General features: G+C 49.8%; 1 protein-coding gene across 5 annotated transcripts in view; it reads left to right on the plus strand.

Moving 5' to 3' along the window:
• ENTPD1 (ectonucleoside triphosphate diphosphohydrolase 1) overlaps positions 1 to 14,963 on the plus strand; it is a 33,900-nt gene extending 18,937 nt beyond the window's left edge. For 4 of the 5 annotated variants that reach the window (XM_014959635.1, XM_014959650.1, XM_014959625.1 and 1 more), the window contains exons 2-10: positions 6,601 to 6,728; positions 7,127 to 7,244; positions 8,633 to 8,783; positions 9,648 to 9,807; positions 10,461 to 10,697; positions 11,224 to 11,484; positions 12,560 to 12,679; positions 12,877 to 13,014; positions 13,867 to 14,963. In XM_014959635.1, coding sequence (XP_014815121.1) covers positions 6,601 to 6,728; positions 7,127 to 7,244; positions 8,633 to 8,783; positions 9,648 to 9,807; positions 10,461 to 10,697; positions 11,224 to 11,484; positions 12,560 to 12,679; positions 12,877 to 13,014; positions 13,867 to 14,073 — 1,520 coding nt within the window. In that variant the 3' untranslated portion in view covers positions 14,074 to 14,963. Of the gene's footprint in view, positions 1 to 3,889; positions 3,907 to 6,600; positions 6,729 to 7,126; positions 7,245 to 8,632; positions 8,784 to 9,647; positions 9,808 to 10,460; positions 10,698 to 11,223; positions 11,485 to 12,559; positions 12,680 to 12,876; positions 13,015 to 13,866 lie in introns of those variants that run through there. The other variant, XM_014959643.1, reaches the window with a different exon arrangement.
• Positions 14,964 to 23,664: the final 8,701 nt, after the last annotated feature.

Raw genomic sequence — 23,664 nt, forward strand, 5'->3', positions numbered from 1 at the left:
TTTTCTAAATGGCATATCTGCTCTTGTCCTTACTGAAGAGAGTTGCATGTTTTCCCTAGGCTCTCCCCTATTTATCAAATTTATTTTGAATTCCAGTCCCATGTGTCAGTCTGCTTTTGCTCCCAACTCGGTATAATTACAGATATAATGGGTGTTCTCTTTACTCCATCCTCCAGCTCACTAACACACGTGTGCAGGCGTGCAGCACAGCGTAGTTCAAGCCCTCTGCCCGGCGGTGCAGCCTACATCCGTAGGAGTCTGCTGGGCTTTGAGATGTGTAGGGCTGTGTAACTGCAAAGTATCAAATGTCTCTGAAAGACAGCATCCAAAGAAAAACATATTACATTGTTTGGATTATCCGTTTCACTGACATTTCAGTGTTTGTACTTCATCACTTATAAGTATTTAATCTGGAAAAACATAATCCAGTAAATGTGTATTTATAACTGTATGTAGCACCACAAGGAGAGCCAGAGATCACACCAGTATTTAGGCCACGATCTTTGCAATATGAGTAATTAAAACTTGGAGCAGAGCCTCCCACGCTGTTCCACGTAACAGCTGTAAAAAAAGTGATGTAAAATCCTGATCTGGAGCTTGAATTCTGATTTCAACACGTTCAGTGTCTTTCCCTGATATTTTGAAGTAAAACCTCTTAAACCAAAGCAACTCACACACTGCATATGTGCTTGTGTGTATATTCTAAGACAAACCTGTTCTTCTCACCAGAGTTTTTCCAGTATTTTGGCCCAAAACAGGTAGTTTACATTATTTTGCAGCAAAATCTTCCTAGGTAATTTGAACAAGAGCATGTTTGAATGAAAAAGACAGGTGAAGACTGAATAAGAAGTCAAATGGGGACAGGGAAAGTTTTGGGAGAAGGTTGATAAATGAAGCAGTGTGGCTCTCCCAGGAGCTGAGTGTGACGGACTCAGGTGTTTGGTAGCAGTGAGGCTGGAGCCAGGAGCGGTTCCTGGGTAGTTCCTGGCCTCGAAACCTGGGGCCAGCTCAGCAGCCTCCCCTGGCATGCATTTCAGCCTGACAAACTCATCCCTACAGAAAGCTCCTTTTCCCTCAGCAGGAGGTTAGTGTGCATCCCCCCATCCACCTGGCGACAAACTCATCCCTACAAAAAGCTCATTTTCCCTCAGCAGAAGGTTAGTGTGCATCCCCCCATCCACCTCGAACGGCAGCACCGACTGCTCCCACCCCTTGTCCCTGCAGTCCCTGCAGGCAGAGCTTCAGAGACGTGGGTCCCGGAACGGCAGCACCGACTGCTCCATCCCTTGTCCCTGCAGTCACTGCAGGCAGAGCTTCAGAGACGTGGGTCCCTGCAGTGAACAGTGTGCACGGGCTGCACTGCCAGAGCCTCTGTCTACTGGGCTCTCTGCTGACCTGCAGGATGTTTGTCCGCAGGCCCTTGCCCTGAGGGATGCTTCTTCTGCCCGAGCTGCCCACCCTGTCCCACAGATGGTCCCAGGTGCTGGATGCATTCAGGCTGCTGAGGTATTCAGGCACCCTTCAGCCCTGGGCTCCTGGGCTCTTTCAGCTGGCAGGCAGGCAGGCGAGTCATTGCTCCTTGCTTTAAAAATATGGTGGCATCTGACTCATTTCAATCCCAGCCTCTCAGTCTTCAAGCATGCCCTGTTTCCCTTTGCGATGGATCACAATTCAGTGGCTTCTCAGCACTGCACGGTGTCTGTCTGCTGTGTTCAGGTTGAGGACCTCTCCAGACTATATTCCCATTTGCTAGGGTACGTGATTGCGTGTGCATCCAGCAGCCCTCCCCCAAAGACTGGACATATGCTTAGGAAACTAGATGTTGGAAAGGCTCCCAGCAGACTGCACAGCAGTGTGGGTGATGGGCAGCAGAGGTGGCTGCCAGCTGATGGGCAGGATTGGTGAGGCACCGTCTCTCTTCTCTGTCGTCACTCCGAGCCTCGTGGGCAGCAGGCAATGTGTCTTGGAACTCCCTTTGCTTACAGCACGCAGCAGAGCTAGTTTAATTAGATGTGATCAAATGTGAGTTTGCTGGGATTGCACAGGGGAGGTGCTGGGTTGACTTAGCACTGGCCGTGATGGTAGAGGATCGTGTGTCCGAGGTAGGACATGCGATAGAGTGGTGGCCTTGCAGAACAGCCTCTTGTGATCCCTTCAATAACAGACTGAGCATGAGCATCCAAAGGAAAGAGCAAACATCAGCTTTAGCTGTTGTTCGAAGTCAGAGCTAACAGCAGTATTGTTGGCCTCTTCTCCCAAGGGAATAATGACAGGACCAGAGGAAATGGTCTGAAGTTGAGGCAGGGGAGGTTTAGATTAGATTTTAGGAAGAATGACTTTACTGAGAGAGTGGTCAGGCCCTGGAACAGCCTGCCCAGGGAGGTGGTGGAGTCACCATCCCTGGAGGGATTTAAGAAATGTGTAGATGCGGCATTCAGGGCGTGCTCTAGTGCCCAAGATTGTTGGTTTGTGTCTGTTTGTGGGTGGGTGTGGTGTGGGTGTGGGTTTTCGGGGATTTGGTGGGGGGTTTTTTTGTGGTTGGATTTGATGATCTCAAAGGTCCCTTCCAAGCATGAAGATTCTGTGATTCTGTGATTTGTATTTATTAGAGATGATGGGTCACAATGTGGTTACCTGAACTGAGCGTTTGGACTATGCACAGCACCTCTCCTCTTACTTGACAATATTAATTTCGGTACTTACGCTAGCCTTAGCCTCTCCTTATTGCACCTCTACAAGGAGCTGGTTGCCTGACTCCTTTTAACCTTTCTTGCTAAGTCTTGTTTGGTGAGAAGGGCGTTGAGATGGGGGCAGCCTCAGCTGTGAGTGACATCTCCTGGCGTGCAGAGCTGCCAGTGACTGAGCGTGCTGTTGGCTGGAGGAGCAGTTTCCTTTCTGTCTTGAGGCTCTGGAAGACACTGGGGACGATCCTGCTTCCTTGCCTTCATGCAGAGCTGCCTCCCATGCTGCTGTCATCCTCCCTGGGTTATTCGCTGAGAGCTACAGGGTTTCTGCAACAAAACTGCTGTGAGCTGGAGTGGTTGTCAACATCATTGATAGCTAACTCAGAGACAAAGGAGGAACTTCTTTCCTGTGAGGGTGGCAGAGCCCTGGCAGAGGCTGCCCAGAGAGGTGGTGGAGTCTCCTTCTCTGGAGACATTCAAACCCCACCTGGACACGTTCCTGTGTGACCTGTTCTGGGTGGCCCTGCTCTGGCAGGGGGTTGGAGGAGATGACCTCCAGAGGTCCCTTCCAACCCCATGTCACTCTGTGATTCTGTGATTCTGTGATGCTAGATCTGGTTATGTTCTGGGACCTGCACCAGTCACTGGATGGAACCAGTAGTTGCCCCTACAAAAAAAAAACCAAAGAGACCAAAATTAGAAACAGGGAGAGATGCCTGTGCAGAGAGAGTGCTGAATGCCTGTGCAGCCAGGCAGGGCTCCAGTACCAGGCAGCCCCGAGCTCTGGGTGGGCAAGAAGAAAAGCTGTGTCACTTCTACGCCTACTTATGGCCTTACGTGGTGTTTCCATCATCGGTTAGAGTGGGAAGTACGGGAGCAAGAGCAAAGATCTGTCTCTGTTGGGGTTCTGTCTGGGCACAGAGACAGAGGATCATGCCTGCTTAATCTTTAGATGAGGAAAATTGCAAGAAGAAAAGTCCTGGGGCCCAGCAACCAGAGGTGCCAGGTGTCAGGTACTGCCCCGCTTGGTGGAGGCTGAGGAGTGTTTGCACAGCATTCGGCGACGTGAACAGGAGGTGCAAAGGAGCTGGAAGACTCTGGGGAATAAGTTACATCTTCAGCCACTATAGACCCTGTAATTATGCCTAAAGCTCTTGAGGGTAACCAAGTGTGCAGAAAAGGGAACTTGTTCAAATACCTCGCCTTTCCGAGCAAATGGCAGGTGAGTTTTATTTTAATTATATTGAATTCTTTATCTAGATTTGCAATGTTGTGGTTTTGGTTTTGTTTGGTTTTTTTTAAAAACAATCAAATATTCAAGTCTGTAGGCTTTGAGTGTTATTTGGAAGGTTATTGCTTTGCTAGGCTACTTTCTGGATTATACTTATCATTTTCTACCTTTTCTTGGATGAAATATTTCAACAAAATGCTGCTTGGTAGCATTAGAGCTCACACAGATGGATGCTCTGGTATGGGATACGGCAATGAAATCACATATTTACAACCCCCAGAGTCCTGTAAAGTGCTCATGATACTGAGCTAAAATTCAGGCAAAAGTCATGCTCAGGGTTAAGGAAATAATGTGCCTTGGAAGGAAAAAGACTGATCTCAGGTTGGAGGTGGGATGCAGACAATTATGAGTGTGCCACTGCCTACAGACAAGGAATTTCTAAAGCTGTTTATTTTGGTGCTAATTGCTGCTACTTTCGGAGTGTGGCTGCTGAAAAGATACAGCAGGCAGACAACACCCATCACAACAGGGAGAGTGAAAATCTTAGAAATGATGCAAAGTCACCCATCATCCTTCGTTCCTGTGGTAATAAACATCCAACAAAGCCATTAGAGACTGCCTCTGGGCAAGATCTTAGAGTGAGGGTGGCAATAATGAAGGGGATGTGCTGTGCAACTGTTAGCAGCAATTTCGGTTTTCAAGCATGCTAGTTTCAAATCTATACTATACATGCTATACTTCAAATCTATGCAGCTAATTTTACATTAGAGTATCTGGTTTTATTCATTTATCTAGTGTTAAAATCATTTTTGTTCAACAGACATGCTCAGTGCTATCATAACCTGAGCCAACTACTCTCTCCAATAAGAAGAGAAGTCTCCCAGCTGTCATGCTTTGCTGTTTCTGATCACTTCAGGCCATGAATTCTGGGGCCTTTTTAAATAAAGCTGTCTAAAATGCATTCTTAACTCCTACTGTCTGGTATGTGCACTAGACTATTTTTTTAAGCTGCATTCTTGGAGATATTGGCAAGCATGCTGTGCCTCTAACAGGCACTCAGAAAATGTGAGCAAAACAAGCTTCCAAACTTCACAGTTAGCCTCAGCAGGTTCACACATGAGCGTGAGGAGAGGGAGCACAGAGCTCCAGAGCAGTGTTAGGCTTCCAGTATCTCCCACCCGTGGGGAGACAGATACTCACAACGATTTCTCTTGGCACTTGCAGGTTCCATTTTCTCTAGGTAGGTGGGAAGATGTTATTTGTCTGTGATTAGGTATTTCCAGAGGTGGTTGCTGCTTTTCGCTCGGGCTAACTTATGAAAATAACTCTAGGATTTGGGGTCATTTGTAAGGTTGGATAACACTTCATGTAGCTCTGGCGCCTGGGACCGCCTTCCATGTGAAACCGGAGTGCTCAGAAGATGACCCTGTTGGACATGGAACATCAGTTTGGGTAGAAATAGATTTCATGTTGTAGTGGGAGCAGGTATATCTCCTAGAGAGCTGAACCTATCCGTTAATCATACGTGTTGAGTTTACAGCCAGATTATACATCTGGAAAATATATTTTTGCTGATACGCTTTCTAGACCCCCATGTTGTAAGATGGTATTTTGTTAAACACTGCCAAAACTGGCTGAGCCTAAGTTGTGAAGTGAGATTTCCACCACGGGATATATGAAGAAGAATCCAAAGCAGGAAAATATAAAATAGCATTGTCCTAGCCACTAAGAAATGCAGGTATATGTATGTATATTGGTTCTGAAAGCTCAAATGCCATATTGGCTTTATGGCCATATTAACTTTATGGCCATAAGTGGCTTTTTTTACAGAATTCTACTCCTAAAGCCACAAATTTCTTTTGTATTTAAAGCCACAAATATCTTAATTGGTTAGATAGGTCATGCCAAATGTATCAGTAACAGTTAAGGAATCAGATTGGTACAAGTTTTGCAAAGCGTGTGACTTTTAACCATATTATGCCAATGCTGCAAATACAGGTTATTTATAATTTACTGGTCATGGGAGAAGTGGCATCAAAAATCTCTGTAGATTTCTTACATACTCTGGTGAGTGCAGATCTTAATTATATACAGCTTGGCCGAGGTGCGGGATGGCATTGGTTGAGCTGACTGCCACATCCTGGAATACTGGACTTCCTAAAGGCATCGCCAGTGGCAAGGACATGTAAATTGTTATAAACATTGTAAGAGACACAAAGTATACTAGGGACAAAATGTCGCAGGGATTAAATCTTTGGGTTCCATCAGGTTACACAGTTTATTTACTAGCAGTCTGTTTTTTCAGCTTCTGGGGGATTATTAAGCCAAAAGGCAGAGCTATAGAACAAGCTGGTGTTTGCCCCGTGCAGATGCTTTTGCTGTAGGGTTGTTGGGTCACTTGCAGGTGTCTCAAGGACACGCTCACTCTAAGCTGCATCTTGAAGTCCTTCATGAGCAGCGGACAGAGGGCAGCCCTTGGAGAGGTGGCATAGCCCATGAGAGCGGATCTGCAGGACACCAGGGCTGAGCTCTGCCTCTGAGAGATCCCCCACAAGGACACGGAGCAGGAGAAGGGAGCAGCGATGGGCACGGGCAGACACTTCACAGTGGAAAGGGGTTGTAGGAACGTGCAACAGGGTGTGAGGCTGCTGGGATCTTAACATCCTTTTTCTGCTCTTGTCACAGGTACCAAACCAAAGATGTCCCGGACAAGAAAGATTCTACTCATCCTGGGTTTCCTCTCTACTTTGGCTGTAATTGCTTTAATAGCTGTAGCAGTGACCCAAAACAAGCCACTTCCGAAGAACATTAAGGTATTGCAAGCTGGGACCCTTACAGGAAAACAAGCCAAGCTGGGGGTTTAGGTGTGCATAGCTCTCCGAGACATGCTGCTGCCCTGGCTGGGTCTGGCTAACCTCTCCTTCTGTCTCCATACACCTCAACATCTCCTTTTACATCTTCATGGGAAAAACAGATATGGCTTCACAGGGGATCATCTCCTAAGTAATCAGTCCCAATTTTGCTGCTTCTCTGCTCTTGTATCCTTTGATGGAAACTTTGCAGGGAAGCAGTACTGAGGAGAGCAATGACAGCATGTTTCCACAGCTGCCAGATGGGCTCTTCATTTCTGGTCCCTCCACGTGTGGGAACCAGTGCACTCTGTGTCGGGGTTGGTGCCTCAGGTGCACTGATGGCTCTGTTTTGCCCACAGTATGGGATTGTGCTGGATGCGGGGTCTTCCCACACTAACCTGTACGTGTACGAGTGGCCAGGAGAGAAGGAGAACGACACTGGGGTGGTGCAGCAGGTGGAGGTGTGTAAAGTCGAAGGTAAGAGGAGAAAAGGGAGCTGTGGAAAGGACACGGGATGAAGAAGAGAGAATGCAACCAAGGGATGGGGGAGGAGAAACCTGGAGGAAGAGGCCAATAGTGAAAACAGTGTTGGGTCTGTGAGCTAACGCATATCCCACTGCTTCCCATGGGGACCTGTATGTGCCTGACCTTCCTAGGGGGAAAGCTGGATCCACTTTTTGATTTGTTTTTAGTATACCTGGAAGTAAGCACTTGTTGGGAAGAACTGCACCAAAGAATGTACTTAAATAAAGAAAACATCTGCAGGCAGCCTTGCTGAATTGCTGGTGAGCGTCAGGCAGCGAGAGGGGAGGGCACGGTTTGCTCTTTTTCAAGGCTTCTGTGGAAGCTAAGCACTGGGCTTGGGGGCCAAAGTTGCTCAACTTATGTATGTCATGATTTATTTTTTATTCTACTTAATAGCTGTGTAGGTACCACACGGTTTAGGAAGGCATAAATGAAGCCCAAGGGTACACATGATGAGGAGCAGAGTAGACCATCATGGATCATGTCACTCTTGGGAGAGGAGAGGTGTCGTCAGAGCCTGCCTGGGGTCTTTTCAGGCCTGTCTGCAGCTCAGGGGGGAGCCACACCGTGACGGAGCTGCTGGGGGGTCTGCTCAGCGCCGCGGCACGCTGTGCCAGGAGCAGCATGTGGAGCAACCTGGAGCAAACGTAGAGTGGGCTTCAGTGCTGCCCATAGAATCGTCTAGGTTGGAAGGGACCTTTAAGATCATCTAGTCCAACCATCAACCTAACTCTGATAAAAAAACAAACAAACAAAAAAACCCAAAAAAACCCCAAAAGAAAACCATACCAAAACCACCCCCCACATTACTAAACTGTGTCTCTAAGCACTCAGAGACATGCAGGTGTCGTGGGGCAGCCCATTCACCAAGGGACACACGGCAGGGAGGGACAATGACTTTGGGTTAGCATGAAAAGGGGTAGCTGCAAAGCACTCGGTGCTGTGGTGTGTGTGTACAATGCACAAACCAATGACACGTTTTCTCCCAGGGGACGCAGCGCGGTGAGGGAAGCAGACCCAGGGCACACGCAGGCAGAAGCAGAGATGAGCCTGCAGATGTCCAGGACGTACTAAGCAAATGACCTGTCTCCCTGCATCCGTCAGCACTAGTTCATAGCTTGCTTCTCGGAGGGCAGGTGGTGGATGCTGGGGGCTGTGGCTGTCCCCGCACGCATCGGGCTTGGCCGGTGCTGTAGGATTTCTAAACCTCCTTAGAAACGGGGTGGTTGAATCTGAGGTTGCTGCCTGTGATAGCGACACGGTTTAATGTGACTGCCCAGGACAGCACTCTGGGCTCACCCTGGGAGTTGTGAGCGATGAAGTGTCCTTATTTCTTCCAGGCCCTGGGATCTCAGGTTACTCCCATGCTACGGAGAAGGCAGGTCCCTCTCTGGCACAGTGCCTACGACAAGCAGAAGAGGTGATTCCCTCAAAGCAGCACCAAGAGACACCTGTCTACCTCGGAGCAACTGCCGGCATGCGGCTCCTCAGGTACTGCAGGGCTTGTCCCCTGCTGCAGCACCGCACCCGGGGCCACCATGTATGCTTAGTGGGGGCCTCTTGGGCCAAGTCCTTGGCAATACTGCCAGCTCACATTTTGCCCACACACCCCCTTCTCCCTCTGGCCTTTCTGAACCCCAAGTCTCCCTGGGCTCTTCCCCTGCTTGCCCAGCAGATCCTTTTCCACTCACTCCAGCCTTCTCTCATCTCCAGCCCCCATATGCAGCATGGAGACACTAGGAGGGTAACACTGCTCAAACTGCTGCTCAAGGGATGCTCGGACATCCCTCGTAGTCTGGTATTAAGCCTGACCCAGGATTTATTAGCACAACCACGTTGAGACTCCACATGTACCTTGACTCAGCCCAAGACCAGTAGAGCTAGGGTAACTCTATAATCATAATTCCAATTTGTGATTTTCATGAGGGTTTTCCAGACCTCTGGCCTAGCTGGGACAGGGAGCTGATCTTATGTATGTATTGTCTGGGAAATCTCCCTGGGGATACCAGAGGGCATGGATTTCTTCTGAAATGGTGATGGCAAAGAGTGAGAGGAATCTCCATGGTGCAATCCATATTAGGGCAATGCTCCAGGAGAACAAGAGAGCTCTGGCCTCTGGTCCAGGTACCACTCTCAGCTGTGGGGTCTGTCAGTGCCAGAGCTGGTGGAAGCTGTGCTGTCAAGGTGTGACAGAGAGAGATGTGGCCAGTTAGAGCTGAATGTACCCGTATGAATGACTGTTCTGTAACAATTTACACATGGTGGGGAGTTGCAGCTTGCCTACTCAGAATAAAGCCCATAAGCTGCAGAGAGCTGTCAGCCAGAGTCACTCCATCCTTTCTTCCATTCATCCAGCTTGGAGAATAAGAGTGCAGCTGACAAAGTCTTGTCCTCAGTAGAGAAGACGCTACGCTCAGCTCCCTTCAGCTTCCAGGGTGCCAGAATCATCAGTGGTCAGGAAGAAGGAGCCTATGGATGGATCACCATTAACTACCTGCTGGGCAATTTCAAGCAGGTACCGTATCAGTGGCAAGTCCATACCTGAATCACCAGTTTGCAGCACTTTGTAAATCATGCCTTGCAGCAGGGTGTCACAGGCACTACCTTCCCTTGTAAGCCATTTACCAGAGATCAGGAAGCTGCACATCTTGGCTCAGCGATCCCCGTGAGTACACCCAATCAGTCTCAGCACGTACCGCTGTCGTCAGGCTACCAATAGAACGCCACCAGCCTCCATAACTTGGCTTGGGTACAGCACTTCCTGACCTAACATATTTCTGTGCCTGCAAAGTTTGACAACAATTCTTTACTACTGAGCTTATAAATCAGCTGGGAGCTGAAACAGTAAGTTGACTGCTTTTTCTCATAGCAATTGTTTTAGATTTCGTATTCTTGGTCCTCCTGCAAACACTCAGACATGATCCATCTTCTGCTTTTCTGAGCCTGCATCTTTCTTGTGTCTTGTTCCAGCTCTCATCTTATGCCCCCCTCCAGGTTTTCTTGCCTTTCCTGTGTTCTGCCTTTCTTGTGTTCTGTGCTTCTGCTTCTCTCCTCACAGGTCTTTCTCTTTTTTTTTTCTTTTTTTTTTTTTTTTTTGTCTCCTGGATAAATCTTTTCCATGCCGGTTGTGTCTGTTTTAATTTGAACTTTTTTTTTTTTTTTTTTAAGTCGGGCTGGACAAAATTTATACATTCCCTGAAATCCATAAGTGAGACATCAGGAGCATTAGACCTCGGAGGAGCCTCAACACAGATTACCTTTGTATCAAATGAACTCTCTCGTGAGTCCCCAGAGAACCTGCTCTACTTCCGTCTCTATGGCAAGGACTACCTAGTGTACACGCACAGCTTTCTCTGCTATGGGAAGGACCAGGCTCTGCAACAGAAACTGGCCGAAGACCTACAGGTGAATATATTTGTAATTGCAGGTGGAGGTCCTGGACCCTACCAGCTTTGACATACTGGTGCTGTAAAAGTCCCAGCTAGATGTCTTATCCCTTAGTCTGGGTTTGAGAAATGTCATTGTCCTCCGCAAAGACTAGGCAGGTGCCCAAAGAGATGACAGTCAATATTTTCAAAAGTACCACTGATTTGAGGTGCCTTGGTTCTTGGGAGTGGGATAGCAGATATACTGTGCTCAACTGAAGTACTCAGGAGAGGTGACGTTTCACCATCTCTGAACATGTCAAATCAACAGCAGATCCACAAACTGTGGCTGAAAGTAATTTGCTCAAGATCCTTCAGGGAGGCTGTGGCAGTACCCACATCTCCCAAATCACTGCCTTAAACCACCCTTGTCACTTTGACCCAATGTGCATGTACTTGGTGTGACATACTGTGACAAGTGTCTCCTGGCCACCCTTCCCTGTGGCTCTTTCCCAGGGTTTTACTCTAGAGGGAAGTGTAACAGCTTGGATTGATTTTACTTTCAGACTGTGGAGAGCAGCAGCCTCCTCGATCCGTGCTTTCACCGGGGGTATCAGAGGACTATAAATATAAGTGACCTCTTCAATAACCCTTGTATATCAGCCAAGAAAAAGCAATTCCCCTTCGGACAGCTGTATATACAGGGAGAGGGGGATTATAAAAAGTGCCGAACAAACATCGAGAAACTCTTTAACAAGACCCATTGCCCTTACTCCAGTTGCTCCTTCAACGGGATATACCTACCTCCATTACAAGGGGATTTTGGGGTAAGTCTTCACATTCTTCAACTCTCTGTAAACCAGAAAATCAGAAGAGTGGGAACTTGGTGTAATGTTAGAGCATATTCTCCATGGCTGGAGCAGGAGATCATGTACAAGATGGCTTTTTGGACATGTAACTACAAAAGCAGTGTTCACTTGCTTTGAGCAAAGTACATGTCAGAGCTACCACAGCAGATACTGACCTACCAGTACAGTGCTGTTCCCATTCTAACCCATCTCCTGTCGGCATCTCTGTGGGATGCGCCATTTACTGATGTGTTTTTCAAGCCATGGCTCCTGATGGCCAGCACTGGAGGCAGGAGAGCCTGCTGCAGGGCCACGCAGGAGACACCGCGCTCGCCCACCTTGTCTCCTGGGGGCAATGGCAGCTCCAGGCCTGAAATTGATTCGGGAGCGTGTGAACGCTACTGAAACCAGTCATGTCACCCCTCTGCTTCCCAGACACAGTGAGGAGACAGTGCATGCTCTGAACACACATCATGTGTGACACTACACTGAACACCAGTCCTAGAGCTGCAGAACTCCAGTGGCTGTGAGGTTCTCTGGGGGAACTGTTCATACTCCCTCGCCCTGTTTGTAAACTCCTCCCTGCCTGGCAGCAGTTAACCACAGTCAAAGATGGGCTCTCTGGGCTTTGGGTTGTATGTTGGGGCTGTGTGCAGTCCTTTCAGACCATCTCCTCTGCAGTTTGTGGCGATATTGGCTGCACGTGCATCTCATTCAGTTGCCCAAATGGGGTCACAAATGTGATGGCGAGCAGAGTTCGCCCCGTGCCACTCTGGCAGCAAGGCAGAGAGGAGAGAGATTTACTGACGTTCTTCAGGATACTGTGGTCAGTGAAGTTTCTACCTCCACCTTCCTTTTGGGGTCCTTAGCTCTCACCAGCTCTGAAGGGTGTATCTCAAAATTATGTCGCTCTTGAAAACATACCTACTTTTCTGTGTGTGATATTGCTGCTTATATTTCTCCATCTGTAAATAAAACCATTTCCTTTTGTAGGATTCCTGTTGTCCTGCTCATGCTGAGAGCCAGTCAGGTTAAAATATTCTTTCTCCTTCAGGCTTTTTCTGCTTTCTACTTTGTGATGAACTTTTTGAACCTGACCAGTGAACAAAGCCCTGTTGCCCTGGACAAAGTGATCAGCACCATTGAGAGCTTCTGTGCCCGGCCTTGGCATGAGGTGAGCAGCGCTTGTGGTGGTGGCTGGGGCTGCTGGGTGGCAAGAGCTGCTGATATTTTTCTGGAGGATAAATGGTTGGGGGTAACTTCCAAGGCAAGAGGGGAAAGGTGCCCCCAGCACCTGCAGTGGATGCTCAGGCAGAAGCTGGAGCAGTGGGAAGCTGTATCTAACAGCCTGGTGCCTTCCTTCTTCCCCAGGTGAAGGCAGCGTATCACCAAGTAAAAGAGAAATACCTGAGCGAATATTGCTTCTCTGGAGTCTACATCCTATGTCTTCTGCAAAACGGCTATGAATTCACTGATGAGAACTGGCAAAGGATCCACTTCCTTGGAAAGGTGTGTTTTGTGGCAGAGAGGGCTCTGCCTAGGTAACTAATTATAGAATCACAGAATCTTCATGGTTGGAAGGGACCTTTGAGATCATCGAGTCCAACCACAAAAAACAAAACAAAACAAACAAACAAAAACCCACCAAAAAAACCCCCAAACACACCCTACACCGATCCACAGACAGACACAACCCAACAACACCAGGCACTAGAGCACGCCCTGAAGTGCCACATCTACATGGTTCTTAAATCCCTCCAGGGATGGCGACTCCACCACCTCCCTGGGCAGGCTGTTCCAGGGCCTGACCACCCTCTCAGCAAAGTCATTCTTCCCAATATCTCATCTAAACCTCCCCTGCCCCAACTTCAGACCATTTCCTCGGCTCCTGTCATTATTCCCTTGGGAGAAGAGGCCAACCCCCACCTCTCTACACCCTCCTCTCAGGGAGTTGTAGAGGGCAATGAGGTCTCCCCTCAGCCTCCTCTTCTCCAAACTAAACATGCCCAGTTCCCTCAGCCTCTCCTCGTGTGACTTGTTCTCCAGACCCCTCCCCAGCTTGGTGACTCTCCTCTGGACACGCTCCAGCACCTCAATGTCCTTCTTGTGGGGAGGGGCCCAGAACTGAACCCAGGCCTCCAGGTGAGGCCTCACCAGTGCCCAGTACAGAGGTGCCATCCCTGCCCTGCTCCTGCTGGCCATGTTATTCCTGATACAGGCCATGATGCCGTTGGCCTTCTTGGCCACCTGGGCACACTGCTGGCCCATGTTAAGCCTCTGCTGTGTGGTTGGGACCCTGGGGAACGTGGCAAGCAGCCCCTGCACCCCCCCAGTGCTGATTCTGCTCCTTTCCCGTTTCAGATCGGCAGCAGCGATGCGGGCTGGACCCTGGGCTACATGCTGAACCTGACCAACATGATCCCCGCAGAGGAGCCCGCTGTGCCCCCTCTCTCCCATGGCAGTTACGTGGGGCTGATGGTGCTGTGCTCCCTCATGCTGGTCGCAGGGCTCCTGCTTGCCTGGCTTCTCTTCCACAAGCCCAAGTGCCTGCAGAAGGGGACTGTTTAGGAAGAGTCTTGAGGGGGAGAGGGGCCGTGTGACCCCGGCCACTCGGTGCGAGGAGACCCCTGCAGAGCAGGCTGTACTGCAGAGCCCCTCCTGCCTCTCACTGAAGCTACTGATTGGGTACAACAAGGGCATTTATTTCTTCTGGCTCACACTTGCACTGACAGACGTTGGGACATCAGGCTGGCCGCCTCTCACTGCCAAGGACAGACAAGAGGGTGTCCCCTCCTTGAATGGGTCGTACTTTCATTCAATGAAACTTTGCTGCTTGTTGGTTTATTTGCCTTGTGCACAGCATTATAAAGAGAAAAGCGGCAGCAATCTTTGGGAGCTGGTGCTCCTGCAAGGGTAATCTCAGGGTCAAACATCCCACTGAGCTCTTGGGACCAGGTGATCCTGCTCCTCCTCTGCTGAAGCTGTTCCCGAGAGCCCTTCCCGCACCAGCACACCTCCACTTGCCTCCCCACACCCTGGGCCCTTGCAGCCCTGCATCCAGCTATGGCCACCTGCACCTGGCTAGCCTGTGGAGCTTGGCCAGACTCACAAATGCCACGCTGGGAAAAGAAGGGATGAGGATGAAGAAACTGAGTGTGCTGGTGGTCACCAGCCCTTAGCCGGGCTCTGGTGGCTGTCTGCTCCTTTTGCAGGTGGCAAGAAGCCTCTTTCCCACGTCTTCCTGATGATGTTGCTGGACCAAAGCTGGCTCACTCTTACATTGAGCCATTCCCATCTCCCTAGGGTACAGAAAGGCACGAGTTCCCAGCCAGGCATTGCTGATTTTCGTAGAAACAGCTCGTACTAGCTGAGGATCCTTGACCAGTAGCGAGTGCTTTTATGCCTACAGGGACTCTGGTGTGATCAGTGTGTCTACAGGTATAAACCCACTAAAGCAATCCAGTGTCACTGTGCTGATCATACAGCAGCCTCCAGTATAGGGAAAATGTTTATTAGGTCACGTTCCTTTATAATAGACAGCGGGCAGCAGTTAACCAGCATGAGCATGCACAGATTGAACCACTCTTTCCACCAGCAAAATCGGTGAAAACTTTCCTTTCCTCATGGCTTAGGCTTAACCCATGCCCATAAGACCCACGGCTTGTGAGTGCACATACTGCAGCTTATCTTCTTGCACACAACTAGGGCAATGCCACTGATCAGGTTTATGAATCACTTTCCTCCATTTTCCATTCCTTGGTCCAAAAAAAGGAGGTAAGTCAGAAATCCATTTTTATAAAAACCTTGGAAACCACTGGTGCCTGTCTACCTCCCATGAAATCTCAGAAATATCTTCTTCTAATGACCTGCAAGTGCTGGAGGCCAAAAGAAAGCAGATACCATGGAGAGAAAAGGATGGAAAACACACACCTTCACCTGTTTCCCTGAGCAAAGCTGTAGAGGGCACAGAGGGGATCAGGATGAGCAACCCAAATAAAACCTTCTCCTTCAGAGAAGGAGAACCTTCAGAGCTCACGTTTTTCATGCTCTCCTGGCCTGTCCCTCTGCACAGTGCAGGCTGGAAAATGTCCCCCAGTTATTTCTACTTCGTGCCCAGAGGTAGGAGCTGTGACACATTGAATGACATAGAGGTAAGGGAAAAATCTACCCTGTTTTGTGCTGAGATCTTTGGGCAGTTTGTTGTTCTTCCAAAAATACATGTCTTATTTTTGCTCTGACTTAGCTGGCTTCAGTTTCTGTTGGATCTTCTTCTGCCCATTTCAGGAAGATTGAGTAACTCCCTGCTATCAAAATCCCTTTTTCCTTGTTGGTGCTTGCAAGTCGTCATTGTATCATATTAAATAGATTGATCTTCAATCTGTAAAATGCTCTGTGCTCACCTCACTTGTAGCTCTTGACTTCACTTCTTTGAAAATTATCACATCTTTCTGAAATTTGGACATCGAAGTTTTCAGCAGCCAGTGGGAGTAGAGTCACTAATGGTGTATATAAAAGTAAGACCCTCTGGTTTTGATCTATACTCTATGTTCCTCATTGGCATATCTCAGGACCAGGTCTGTTCACTTAAGAGACAGTTTTGGGGCAGTTTTGTCCAGTTGGACTAGTGCAATTTGGCCTTTTTTTCCAGTCATTGCATTCCCTAACAGCTGCTGTCTCACGCTGTGCATCACCGTCCCTTAACACGAGCCCCTTTGCCTTCCCCACGGCTCCCGATGAAACATGTACCACTCAAAGATTATTCCCCCAAGCAAGCGATGCAGATCAACCCACAAGTGACACCTCCCCATAGTGTGTGGCCACTGACCGGTTTTTATTTTATCTGCAAACACACTGAGATGTTGGAATTCATCTAGAGATGGAATCTTCCTTCTGCAAAGACGGGAAGAAGAGAGATTAACGGTGGGTTTTGGCCACAGCTGGAAGGTCTGCTGGAGGAGTGTGTGGTTGGAGCTGCTTCAGCTCCCCCATCAGCCCCATCCTGTGCCGCCTCCCTCGCACATGGAGTCTTCATAGCAAAGCAGGTGCCCTGGAGAAGCTCCCTGCCTGAGCTGGTGCATCCTTCCTCCCCAGGAACAGTGTGGGAACATGTAGAATGGTCATTCCTCTCCTGACACCTCGGGGATCTGGCAGCTACTTGGTTGTGTCCGTGATGCTGGAATTGGTGGATCCATTGGGACATTTCAGAAAATTGATGCAGAAACTCCATGTGGAAGGTGGTGTGGACAGAAAGCCTGTGCTAGTTTGCTCTCCTGGTCCCTGCTAAGGGTTTATGCCAAAGGAAAAGGTCAAACGCAGAACCTGGGAGAAGAGCTTTAGCAATGTTCTGTACCTTTATTGCAAGTCCTGTAGTGTTATTGTTAGCTCTTGATTCTGGGTTCAGGTGATCAGCTGGTATCTTCACTTACTCCCTCCTCTTGTTTTTTAAAGCTGTAAATGTGACTTGAGTACAACTTGAAAGCCCCAAACTAAGATATATATACAAGATATGTTACATTATTTTTAAACTTTATGACTTTTAGACCACATTTATGAGTCAATCTCTCCAGAACTAGAATTTCAAAGGTGTCACCAGACATGCCATTTAAAAATCACTTGAGCTGACTGAGGCTCCAGGAATTGGTTGACTGAAGGCATCCTATCAGGGTGAGATCCTTTTATATCACTGGCTGTACTTGAACCTTCCCAGAAAAGCATATGATTTTTTCTCCCCATTTCTCCTGCTATTGCAGGACTTGGTCCATGGAAGCTACTCAAAATCCTTAATGAAAGCTTAATGAGCATTTGTTTCTTTGCTTCTGTGCTGCATCCGACCCAGCTGTATTCAGCTGAAATGCGTGTTCCAGAGTTACCCAATGTGTACATTTGGCCCAACTTGAGGTCGAACAGAACCAACTTTCTGTTCAGTAATTTTGCATTTTAGCTCGGCATCTTGTAACTCTCTGAAATTACCAGCATATTGTGGAGAAAACTGCTCATTCTCAGAGTGATAAGAACAATGTTTGTACGTCATGCCAAGGAACGGTGTCCAGAGAGGCTCTTCCTTATACTTCTTGTTGTAACAATCAAGGTCAGGTAACTTTGTTATTTGCCCCATTGGAGGGTCAGAAATGGAAAAGCATAGAGGGGTCCCATCTGTGGGGAGGAGGGGACAGGAGAGAGGACCCAAATCTGACCAACAGGGTGTTCCATCCCATCTGCCCCATGCTCAGTGTAAAAGCTGAGGGATCAAAGGGTCAGCCCTTCTTTCTTCAATGGCTGATGTCTGAAGAGGACCTTGTCTGTTCCTCTGCCTTTGATCCCCATCCGTGTGTTCCTGACTCCAGAGCTGGAATCCAGTTCCCACCCATCGCCGAGCCCAGTCTGGGACTTCCCCAGTGCCTGCCAGGACGATGCCAGCTTGGTACGGTTTTGTATATATTGTATCTATTTCATTATTTCCTTTTTAATTTTAATATTAATATTTCATTAAAGTAGTTTAGTTCATTCTAAACTTGTAAATCTCTTTATCTCTTTCCCTTTTTCTCCTGGAGTGAGAAAGTGGGGGGAGAGCATCTGTTGCTGTTATAGGCCAATTCGGCCAAAACCACGACAGATTTATTGGCGCTCAGCGTGGGGCACAAACGGAGCTCGACCAGAGCTGTGCTAGATTGCCTGAATAGTTTGAATTCCAGCTTGCTCAGGGGGGACAGACAGCTCACATCATGTTGTTCCTGCGTGATATGTTGTATTGTGCCTTTAGAGAGCCTTGTATGAAGTTAATTGATGAGGTGGTGCTTAATTTGCCAAAGGTGTTGCATGGTTTATTTGCTTTTTGTGTTTGGATGCAGTGGTCTGTGTGCTATTTTGGTGTGGATTTGCCTTCAGACATATAATGTGATTACTCGGAGAACGGATCTGCCTATGTATTTCGAGCGTCATGTGATGGATTCTGTTAGTAATCACACTTTCGGTTTTACCTGGGGAAAGTTTACTTTGCCCTTTAATGATTATCCCAAAGTGACGTTGGCCGTTATGGGCCAATTCGGCCGAAACCAGGACGATGTGAAACCTTTAACGATAGTGGATGGAATTTCCAAATATGCCAGTAATAATACGGTATCAGTTCTCTTGTTAACGCAGTTGATCTGCCTTACTGATAACTATCTGTGCCTTATTTCTAATTTGATTGCTTCTGGCTTTAATTTCCTGCCACTGGCTCCTGTATAGTTTTGCTTTTCTGGGTTAAAGCATCTTTTAACACCACATGTTCTTGTCTTGCAAATATTTTTTCACTGATCAGCTCCACTGGGCTGCCAAGGCTCCAGACCTTGGTCTCTCCTGTTCAGCCGCAGGAAGGCCTGGGACACGCAGCAATGGGGAACGTGTGTCTCTGGTTTGGGGTCACTTGTTGAGTGGTCCCATTTTGGGGCAGGGTCCTTGCGGGGGGATTTGGTAGCTCTGCAGGGTGCAGGAGCAGCCTGGTCTCTCCAGGACCGATGATTTCCACAAGCTCTCTTGTGCCCACTCAAGTGGGGGCTTGAGTGCTCACTCATCTGGGGGTTCTAGTTGACAAAGGGCTGAATATGAGCCGGCCGTGTGCCCAGGTGGCCAAGAAAGCCAATGGCATTCTGGCTTGTATCAAAAATAGTGTGACCAGCAGAAGTAGGGAGGTGATTGTGCCCCTGTACTCAGCACTGGGGAGGCCACACCTCGAGTATTGTGTCCAGTTTTGGGCACCTCAATCCAAGAGAGATCTGGAGGTGCTGGAGCGAGTGCAGAGGAGGGCAACGAAACTGGTGAGGGGGCTGGAAAACAAATCGTATGAGGAGCGGCTGAAGGAGCTGGGGCTGTTTAGTGTGAGGAAGAGGAGGCTGAGGGGAGACCTCATCACTCTCTACAACTACTTGAAAGGACACTGTAGAGAGGTTGGTGCTGGTCTCTTCTCACAGGTAATTAGTGACAGAATGAGAGGGAATGGCTTCAAGCTCCAGCAGGGGAGGTTTAGACTGAACATTAGGAAAGAATTTTTCACCGAAAGAGTGGTCGGGCATTGGAACAGGCTGCCCAGGGAGGGGGTGGAGTCACCATCCCTGGATGTGTTTAAGGGCCGTTTAGATGCAGTGCTGAGGGACATGGTGTAGGGGAGGACTGTGTAGAGTAGGGGAGATGGTTGGACTCGATGATCCCAAGGGTCTCTTCCAACCTAGACCATTCTATGATTCTATGATTCTAAGTGTCAGGTCTGAAGGAAAACTCTCAGTGAGGCTGAGATTTCCAGTGGTCCAAAGAGCCAGCCCAGGTGCCTGCAGCACGGTCACCGCTCCCCACCACAGGCTCTGCGTACCCACCACTCTCCTCCCGACACAGCCAGCTCCCCTCTGCTGGGGCCACAGCCTGTTCCTCTGGCCCTGCAGCCCAGCACCGTGCAGCCTCCGCCTGGAAGGAAGCTCTGGGCAGTGGGGTCATCACCTCTGCGGTGAGAAGCTGATTTGCAATGTTGTTGCTGGCTGGGGCTCCCCAGCTCCTCCAAGAGCGGCTCGCAGCGGGACATGTGCCCCCTCCTCCTCCATCCCAGTTCTTCCCATGCTCTGTGCAAGGGGGGATGTGCAGGCTCTGCCGGGCTGCCCCAAGGGGCAAAACGGCCTGTTGAGGAGGGGCTGGGGGGGACACTCCAGGGACGGCAGTCCCTGCTGCCCGGGCCATACGCTTTCTTTTTGCGGTTCAGCCCTGATGAAATGGATCTTTGTTTTGATGCACGCCCAGTTCTCTGTATACTTATCACAGAAAAGACTTCTGAACCGATGCCAGAAAAGTTTTTGCTCTGTTTTCCAGAAGATGGGAACTCACCAATAGTGAAACAGAGCTTCTGGCACTAAACATGGAAAAGTCCTGAGATGGGATTTCCTCTCTTGCCAGCTCCCTGCCGTTCTCCTGGATCAGATCTGAAATTCCCGGTGGATGGGCAGCATCCCCTCCTGGCAAGGAAAGGCACCGTGGTCCTTCCCGGACTCCAGACACCTCACACAGGGTGTCCCAGTTCCCAGGAAGGCTGCTAGCACCCAAACCCCATCTCTCCTTCCTTTAGCTTCACCCTGACCTCCCCAAAGCAGCTTTTGTAGTCCACCACCACACACGGGAGGGCTGCAGTCCTCTCTCCTTCTTTTCCCTCTCCCTCCCCCAGGCACCACCACTGGTTCTGTGCTGGGGCTACAGCCCCCCCCCCCCCCCCCAAAGGGGGGGGGGGCGTAGGGGGCCGTGGGGCTGCGTGCCTCCCCGTGCAGCCGCCGCTGCAGCTCCGCCAAGGCAAACATGCCTGTCACGTTCATCATCTGCCTCTCAGCACACGCTCCTCCTGGTGTGCTCATTCTTACGGCTCTTGGCTTGAACTTTCCTCAAACTTTCCTCTGGTAACAATATGTCCAGAGTTAACGCAAACGCACCGGGTGGAGTCTTTCCAGGGCCGGCTCCGGAGGGATGTGCTCGTTGCTGCCCGGGGCTCCGGGCCGTGGGGCGATGCTGGGGGGCACAGGGGTCCCGTTGGCATTCCCTTCGATCTGGCACAGCGTGTTCCTGCTCACCCTCCTTCTCCCACTGCCTCGAGGTCTCTGAACATCTGGGGGGAAGGGGCAGGGGGGGGGATGGATGATCCGTCCCAGATGTACTAGCTGCATTTTCCAAATTAAGTCTTTGTTTACTTCCTGCACTGTTTCTAAGAGCTATGTCCTCTATTGTTTGTTTCTGCTTTCATCAGGGTTTTTTAACATGCCCTAACTCTTTATTGGCTTGAAGCTTCATTAGCATGTTGTTTTCCTCGAATGTAAGGAGAGCCACGCTCGGTCAGATGAGGAAGGCAACACATGGGCACTTGGCTCCAGCTGCGTGGTGGGCAAGGATTTAGAGGGACAGTTGGGGAAAGGGCATCATCCTTCTCTTCCAGCCATCAGGAGCGTAGGAAATTTGTGATCGAGCTATTGCTGTGGATCTGCATAATTAATAGCTGTGGATGCCCCAGTTCTCTCTGAATTCAACCTATCCTCTTTTGCACTCATTTAACTTTCCTCCTTGATGAGGTCATTTCATTGTGCCTTGTGTTCAAACCAAACCTGTTTGATTTGAACCTGCTGCCTGATAAGGGGCTGCCTCCTCGCCCATGCTATGGACAATGCTGACTAATTCTCCAGTCCTAGTGTGTAAGATGCGTTCTCCACCCACCCCAGACTTTGCTCATGGCTCCTTTTTAGTATCTAACAGTCTGGCATTTCTTTCTTTTTCTTTTTTTTTTTTTTTTTCCCTGTTGCTTCTCACATCAGTGTTGCTTGTTTCTATAGGGAAGTGAGTGCTTTTCATACGTGTCCCTTGGCAGTGCTGCAGCTCCAACTCTGCCGCCGCTGTCACAGGCCACTGGAAACAGCCGGGGAAGGGGAAGGGGAAGGGGGAGACAGACCAAACATGGGGTTTGTGCTATTTTACTATAGCCCCGCTTAGCGCTCTCTGGCTGCCAAGTAACACCAGCTAGCACTGGAAACCTGCCCACCTCCTTCGCATCGCCTTGGCTGCTGAAAGCCGGGGAGAGAGCAGCTCCACAGAAACCCAGCAGCCCTGGGAGCAGCAATGTGAAGGAGGTGAGGGCACTTCCCCCTGCTGTGTGAGCTGCCAACTTCACAAAATACCTCCAGACAGGGCTTGCTGTAGAGACAGGAGCTCCCTGCCATGCCCGTGCTCATCACACCGTCCTCCCCGTGCCCTGCCACCGCCTCAGCCACTTCCCCTGGGTTTCCTGCAAGTGCTGGGAGAAGCTGGCACCTCCAGTTTCTTGTTATCTGTTTAAAGATGGGTGCAATGCCATTCCCACTCCTGAATGTGTGTTGCTCTGACACTGACTGACAAGTGGGGATGTGGTGGGATGTAGCTTAACTGGGAGAAGGTATTAATGCAGTTACTGCTATCTCTATAAATGTATAAATGTATAATAGTTTTGTTTTTTTTTTTTTCTGGTCATGTCTTCAAAATATATTTGTTCAAAACCAGGACTTTTAAACCTTTTTTTTTTTTAAAAAAAAAAAAAAAATAAGTCCATAATTGAGAGGAGGACACTGTGCAAATGGGGCAGGGGACCAAGAAGGCACAAGGACAAGGAAAGGACCAGCATGGTGGGGCTGGGGGGGGCAGATGAAAGTGGGAAAGTGAGAGTGAGCCACGGCCGGAGCAGCTGGGCTGTGTGCCCTGCCCCCGGCTGCACTGTTTGCATTAGAGGCTCCAAACAGGGGCTCCCTGGTTTCACCACTGCTCTTCCTGGGAAACTGAGGCAGAGAGGCAGTGGGCAACTTGAGCAGATGTGGGGGACAGGGAGCAAAGCAGCGGTGCTGGGCAGCCCGAGCAGATGATGCTTTCCTGGGGAGAAAGGCAGGCAGAGCAACCCTTGTCAGAGGGGTTAGAGCAGTGCAGCCTGGATCCACCTCACGGTTAAAGGCAGGCAGACTTGAGCACGGCTCCCAGTGCCCCGAGAAGCACGTTGCAGGCAGGAGGAGCTCCTCCCCAGGGTGGCCTGCACAGAGCAGGGTGGCAACGTGTGCCTTGGCAAAGGGAGCCTTTCTCCTGACATGTGCCGACGTGATGATAAATCTTTCGGTAGATGTTTGTACTCACATCTGGGCTCCGTGTCAGGGATGTCCGAATAAGGATCTCCATCAGGGCCACTGGAGTTTTAGCCCCACGGGGTCAGGCTGCAAAGCCAAGCTGTGCCCACCCACGGGACCCGACGTGGCTGCTGCCAGCGGGGCGAGGGTGCGTGTGGCAGAGGGGCAGAGAGGAACCAGCCTCCCCCCAGCCCAGAAGCACCCTGCAGCTCTGGTACCTGTGAGAGGGGCATTTCCACCTGCCTTCGTGCTGCCGAGCTCTCTCCTGCTGCCCGCTGCCTGTCGGAGGTGGATGCCGGTGCCCGGTTCCAGCGCACGGCAGGGTGACACCGGCCGCTGCCCGTCGCTCTCGGTGCCGGTCCCCGCTCAGCAGACAGCTCCTGCATCGCACCCCACCTTCCTCCTCCTCCTCCCCCTGCGGTTCCTCGCCGGGAGCTGCGGGGGGAGCCCCGCCGGGCCGCCCTCCCTTCCCCGGGAGCAGCGGGACCGCCGGGAGAGCCGGGGCCGGGGCGGAGGGGCCGGC

Source organism: Calidris pugnax, unplaced genomic scaffold, assembly GCF_001431845.1.
Source record: "Calidris pugnax isolate Ruff unplaced genomic scaffold, ASM143184v1 scaffold4, whole genome shotgun sequence".
Classification (NCBI taxonomy): Eukaryota; Metazoa; Chordata; class Aves; order Charadriiformes; family Scolopacidae; genus Calidris; species Calidris pugnax.